The sequence below is a fragment of the Puntigrus tetrazona genome, chromosome 3 (assembly GCF_018831695.1).
Source record: "Puntigrus tetrazona isolate hp1 chromosome 3, ASM1883169v1, whole genome shotgun sequence".
Lineage (NCBI taxonomy): Eukaryota > Metazoa > Chordata > Actinopteri > Cypriniformes > Cyprinidae > Puntigrus > Puntigrus tetrazona.
This window is the reverse complement of record NC_056701.1, coordinates 8,802,875-8,809,836: the sequence shown is the minus strand read 5'-3', so window position 1 is coordinate 8,809,836 and position 6,962 is coordinate 8,802,875. Positions and strand designations below refer to the sequence as shown.

The following is a 6,962-nucleotide window of genomic DNA, read 5'->3' as shown; positions in this document are numbered from 1 at the left end:
TATAATTATAATAATAGTAAATGTTTGCTGAGCTCAAATCAGCATATTAAAATGATTTCTGATGGATCATGTGACTGGAGTAATATGCTGAAAATTCAGTTTACAAATAACAAGAATTAATTGCATTAAATGAAAATAAAATAAAAACCATTAAAGATGTTCAAAGTTCAAAAACTTTTGGCTGGTAATGTATTTGGTAATTAATCAACACATGACAAAGGGATGTAATGTTCAGGTGAAGTGCTCTGATTCCTCGCCGAGTGTTCAGTTAAATCATCATGTCTTGTATATTGACAGCCTTATGTTTCCATTGTTCTTGGTGGTGATTTTTTCTTCTGCAGTGAATCCTGTTCAAATCAGAGACTGCCCTCATCTGCCACCAGCTTTAATTACCTGAGCCTTTGTTTTAAATACAAACACGTTGTAACAGACCCAGCGTNCACCACGAGAAGAATGAAGTGATGAGCAGTCAGCTGGATGTGGACAATATGGCGGGTGTGTTCTACATGCTGGGTGCCGCCATGGCTCTGTCGCTCATCACCTTCATCGCTGAACATGTCTTCTACTGGCACCTGCGCTTCTGCTTCATGGGCGTGTGTTCTGGGAAGCCAGGGCTCACCTTCACCATCAGCAGGGTAATACTGTGCCCACAGACACACTACTGAGAAGGGCTGGACAATAGTGCAGCTTCAGTATATACTGCGATATAATAGATTATTATAGAAAATTTATTTTGAGTATTTGTATTTAATTATATAAGCAGGCTACTTTTGAAAATGAGCATGTCATAAGTTATAATATTTCTTATATTAATATATAAGTAATTAATATTGTTAAGAATTCTAACTAAATATAGCTTAAAAACATATATAAGGAAAATATAATGTAATAAAGGGGGAAAGACAATTAAAAGAAATAAAGTAAAATGACTAAATTACTGTTTTTGCTGTGCTTTGGATCAAATAAGTGAAAAAAACTATTTTGCAAAAACTGGTGATAAATTTGGCTGTATCATCCAGCCCTTTCAAGACACGAGACATAACATGTTTATGCCATCTCTATACACTGAAAGGTCTGTCTCTTCTTCTCTCAGGAGATTTTCAGCTGCATTCACGGAGTAGAAATCGAAGATAAGAGTTCAGCGCTCAATTCGCCCTCGGCTACCATGAACAACACACACTCGAATATCCTGCGTCTACTGCGCACCGCCAAGAACATGGCGTCCCTCTCCGGGGTCAACGGCTCTCCGCACAGCGCTCTGGATTTCATCCGTCGAGAGTCCTCCGTCTACGACATCAGCGAGCATCGCCGCAGCCTGGCTGGACACTCGGACTGCAAGGCCCCCTACCTGCCCGAGGACAACATGTTCAGCGACTACATCAGCGAGGTGGAGCGTACCTTCGGGAACCTGCACCTGAAGGACAGCAACCTGTACCAGGACCACTACCTGCACCACCACGGGGGCTCCACGCTGGGGCTGACAGGCCCCAACCGGCCCCACAGCCTGGGCTCCAGCAGTTCTCTGGAGGGCGGCATGTTTGACTGCGACAGCCTGGGCGGAGGTGTAGCCCCCATCTTCACCACACAGCCGCGCTCTGCGCTAACGCACAGGAATATGAGTAAATTCGACCTGCTGCAGAGCCAGACTCCTCCGTCTGGACCGGGATTGAAGCAGGGACTGGCTGACCTGTACGGAAAGTTCTCCTTTAAAGGTGGAGCTTCCAGTTCGGGATACATCGCAGGGCATGACCGGTTCTGCAGCGGAGCTGACGACGGTAACATCCGCTCCGACGTGTCTGACATTTCCACTCATACTGTCACCTACGGCAATCTGGAAGGAAATGCAAAGAAACGCAAGCAGTATAGAGACAGTTTAAAGAAGCGGCCAGCATCAGCAAAGTCCCGCAGGGAACTCGACGAGATCGAGCTGGGTTACCGCCGCCGCCAGCATCACCACCACCACCACGGACACCGCTCAGCTTCGCCTCCGTCCGAACGGAAACGAGGCGTGAGCTCCACCTCATATCTGCTTCAGGACAAGGAAAGCCTGAGGGATTTCTACCTGGATCAATTCCGGCCCAAGGAGGGGGTGCCGCAGTGGGAACATGTGGATCTTACCGATGGCCCCAGCGGGGGAGGAGGCAACTGCACCAGTTTGGTGTCTGTAGATGACTTCCTAAAAAGCAAACCTAAGAAAACGGAGAGCGGCGAGTGGGAATGTCGCAGCTGTCGGGCCAGCAGTGCAGGCAGCAAGCACGGAGCAGGAGTTCTGCACGTCGGGAGTGGCTGCGTGGCATCGGGAGCCGCAGGAAGAGTCGGAAGCAGCCGTCCCAGTTCTGCCACTTGTATGCGGTGCGAAGCCTGCAAGAAGTCTGGAAACCTGTACGACATCAGCGAGGACAGTAACCACCTGCTGGAGCAACTGGGAGGCAGCAGGGGCCAGACGCCATCACAGCGCCGCAGGGCCTTCAGTGGGAGGCCGTTACGCAGGCAACACTCCTATGATGCATTCGTGGACCTGCAGCGAGAAGAGTTAAGTGGAATAGGCGCGCCTCCTATGTTATGTGCAGTACCTCCACCACGCAGCGTCAGCCTCAAGGAGCGGGAGCGCTGCATGGATGCCTCCTTCGCACACATATTTGAGCGCCCCGAGCAGGACACGGAGCGAGACCCGCTGTTCTACGGAGCCACCGAGAGAGGTGCGGGATCACCATTTGGGTTGCAGAACGCACCCCACAGGCGCTCTGTGGGAGAGAGGGACCTGAGAGACAGAGGACTCCTTGAGGGGCCTGTTCACGCTTTATCTAAATCCCTCTATCCCGACCGAACCGACCACAACCCCTTCATCCCTACATTCGGAGATGACCAGTGCCTGCTGCACGGTGCCAAGTCCTACTACGTTACCAAGCAGCAGTCGCAGCACGGGGATTTGCTCAGCCCCATGGGCTTCGCCGCGGAGCTGTGCATGGGGAACCACCACACCAGCAAGCTCAGCCTCGGCCCTCCTCGACCGTTCACCGGCAGCAACGGACACGTGTACGAGAAACTCTCCAGCATAGAGTCTGACGTGTGAGAATGAGTCCAGATTTTAGCAGGACATGCAGAACTTGAGAGAACTGAAAATGTCATTTCCTGTGAAGTTCACGTTTGCACCGTTGGGTTTATCTCCACAAGCTGGTGAGAAGAACAAGAGCACGTCCATCTGCCACGTCAGATGGCCACCCAAACAGCCCAGTCCTGTACTCTTGTCTTTTGTGAAGATACAATCATGAAAGCATAAAAAATGTGCATTGATTTGTTTTTTGTTTTTTTTGAAACAGGGTAATAACTGTAACTCAGAGATGTAGTGAAGACACTGCTGACTGCTGGTAATCTGATGTTGAAATTGGGTTTCATTTGTCTGTCGTTTTTCTGAGGCCTTTGCTGAGCATTGGGGTTTAGAGTTTTTGAATGTGACGATCAATCCAGTCTCCGCATCAACCTAACGCATCCATGGCAACAGCCTCTCCCATGCTGGTTACTGCCGTGAAACACGCGTGCATTCGTGGAAGTGCACAATCCTCTGTTTTCTGCCGTCATTTATATTTGAGTCTCTACTGCCGTGATATTTCATATCCAATAAGAAACCGTGTTGATACGCCTTCGGTTACGCTCACGTGACTCTCGCTCAGAAGTTGAGAAATGAGGGACATGAGATGACAGTATCAACTTTTGGTTGTAAATACATTTCTCTTTATATAAGCCAACAAGGTCTACCTTTAATATAGCTTTTTCAAGTATAACCAAAATAAAGATAAAAACAGAACAAAATAACAAAAACATAAAATATGCAAAATTTAGCTAAAGCATTATAACTCATGATAAGTGATATTTTAAGCGATAGTTTGCTTTTTAAATCCATGTTTATTACTTGATTCTGATAGTTTACCGCCTCTTAACCCGGCTTTATTTTAAGGATTTACCTTTATTCAGATTTACCTTTGCAGCGTAACAGAGCTGAGCTGTCGTGAACATATTTAGTTTACTTGATTAGTGTACCGATAACTCCTTGCTAAGTTTTTCTTTAATTGTGTTAGATGTTTGGTCGTTTGCTGGAGAAGGTTTCCAGGTTCTCTCTCTCTCTCTTACGCACACACACACACACACACACACACANNNTAAATCCACCCAAACCCTAAAATGTAGAATAAACATTTATGTTATTTATGTATATGTACTTTAACAGAAGGTGGTTTTGTCCGATTTTAGCGAACAATCGCCACAAAGTGTCCTCAAACACACACACACACAGATCTCCAGCATCCGTCACAGAGTGTGTTTCATGAAGTGAAGCTGGGCTTTGAACCCTTCCTAAGGACTGACTGACTTTGTAAAGCTGATTAGTAAGCTGCTAGAGTGTCATGTTTTTCCTCGTAACTCTATGGTGAGGTCCCGTCCTCCGCAGAATAACCTTTCATCTCCTCTTGTATTGTTTCTGCAGTTAGAGTCTTTAAACTTTTCTTTTTAGAGCATTACTATTATTATTATTATTATTATTATTATTATTATATCAAAGCGTTTTAGGGTGTTTTCTTCTTGTATGTTGAAGCCGGCGGTGTTCCCGCTATAGCGCAGTAATCTGTTTAATCTTTCCTAAAAACTTATATAGTTTAGATTCAAACACACACACACACACACAGAGTTCCCTACGACCCCCATGCTTATAGCTTGAGCTCTATATGCTTGAAAATCACATTTTCTTGTGCTCATAGAGGAATACGCCTGTTACGCATAGCTGTAGTTATAATTTTTATAGTGTATTCACAATATATAAGCAACTTTTAATGTTCTTTTGACTACTATATTCTCATTATTCTAAGGTAAGTATAGCTGGTTTGAAGTATTCTACAGGTAAGAAGCGCCCTGTTGTTATTCACAAACTCCATCTGTTGTTTTCAGCACACGATCAATGAATCCGTCGCTCGTCAGGTGTGCGTGTGCGTGTGCGAGACTCTGACTTCTATGTTAAATACTCTTGTTGCTATGGCACTGCCATGGTGTTACAATGCTGTTCCCATGGTAACTGCAGTGCAAGAGGATGCGGGCTGAATGAGTGAATTGTTTCACTATGGAATAAGAACTACATCCACTTTGATATGTTACTGAAATTTTTACGTCATTTACATCTCTGAAATGATTCTCAAGTGAAAACATGTACAGATTGTGTATATAGTAATGAAAGAATTCCTCCTTTTGTATGACAATATGAACACAAACCTCTATGAGACTTTAATAGTGAGCAAGTGTTTTGATGATGATGGATCAGAATTCTTTCTCATGCTGAATAAAACCAATTCAAATCAATTCTTCGGTCTGTCTGCCTGCTCAGCTCTCTCTGTGTGTGTGTGTGTGTGTGTGTGTGTGTGTGTGTGTGCTCTTGTTCTATGTACTGCCACGGAACCTGTGTAGCCTACAAACCACACACGGTATCCCGTAATGAAATGTTCCCAATTCTCAGCCTCGTTCTGGTATGCAGTAGTTCAAGACAAAGGATAGTGAATTTAAGCACAGACAAGAATGCGTGGCTGCTACAGTGTCGCAGTGTGCTTCCTATCTAGTGTGCAGTATGTAGTACTGACAGGGTGAACAGTGTTTTCTGTCATGCAGGGAGAAGCTGAACTACACAGGAAAAATGTAATCTATTATTCCTCACACATCTGCTTACCTCTTATTCATTCCTCACTCATGTAGGAGAAAGAGGCATATGAAATATTGATAGACACAGAGAGAGAGAGAGAGAGAGAGAGAGAGAGAGAGACAGGCAGTAGAGGGAGGGACAGGGAAGCGCTCGCAAACAATAAAAGAGCAGAGAGAGAGACACTTGGCTAATAGCAGTACAGATGATAGGAGCGCTGCTCGTTCTTGTTGACTGTGCTGCTGCCGTTTAATGAACCTCTCAACACCCCCACAGTCCCACAATCCTTTGTGAAGCTGCGGCTCACTCTTATTAACGGTCGCCTAGCAACAGAGCGGCACGCGGTGGGTGTGGGTAAGAGGATAATCATCTGAAGCTCCGCCCACTACACTGACTCACACCAGCAAACTTTCCCGAGCAATTAAACTGCAGCGCCATGCATACAAAAATAACACACCGAATTAGAGCTATATAAATAAAAGTCATTGACTGAAGACACTCTAACGATATGCTAAAAAGTCAAAGATTATAATGGTTCCTCCTCCTCAGCTCAGTTCCTGTCGTTCCTGTCGAAGAAACTCAATCTTTGTTTCCAAAGAACACTCACAGTTTCTGTTGATAACAGCATTTTCATAGCAACATCAAAAAACTACCCCCAAGTTTCTTTATATCGGACATTTCGTACACGGTGCTCAGCGTGCTTTAAAGAACAATTATTTTAAATTCTAAAATAAAATATTCATAAAGGGTTTCAAGAGATACATTAGTAAAATGTGACTCCTGTTAGCACAGCTTCCAAATCAGCGATTCCTATTGAAACAACTGGATTTCCTTTGCAAAAATTCCCCAGCAGCAGTAAATGTGGCTGTGACTATATGTACATTAATGCGTATGATTCCAAACACTCTTTAAACCTGCCGACTGCAGCAGTATTATATAATAACCGTGTTTGAGATCAGATGTGTTTGGAGCCGAGTGTCCACTCAGTGCACGCAGTAATTCATCTCCAGATGTAAATGAGTGAATGAGGATGCTGATGGAGGCCTGGAGTGAGTGGTTGCCATGGCAACAGGCCGCGGCATCTCCGCAGCTCGCGATGGCGTGTCTCTGTGAGCTTCAGAAGACACCAGATGAACCTGTGAAACGCTCTCAGCCTCCGCTCTGTGCCNACGAAGAAAGAGTGAGAGAGAGAGAAGAGAGAAAGTATAAATGTAATTATTTACAAATCTATTCTTGGTTTTTTATAATCATGTGTTCCTTATTCATTTAATAGACAATGCTTCGGCAA

The 6,962-nt window shown here is 44.9% G+C and overlaps 1 protein-coding gene across 1 annotated transcript in view; it reads left to right on the top strand.

Annotated features, from left to right (window-relative positions):
• Positions 1-4,149, top strand: part of LOC122341290 (glutamate receptor ionotropic, NMDA 2B-like) — a 23,804-nt gene extending 19,655 nt beyond the window's left edge. The window contains exons 13-14 of the mRNA XM_043234661.1: positions 431-635; positions 1,094-4,149. Coding sequence (XP_043090596.1) covers positions 431-635; positions 1,094-3,073 — 2,185 coding nt within the window. The 3' untranslated portion in view covers positions 3,074-4,149. The remainder of the gene's footprint in view (positions 1-430; positions 636-1,093) is intronic.
• The last annotated feature ends 2,813 nt before the right edge of the window (positions 4,150-6,962 follow it).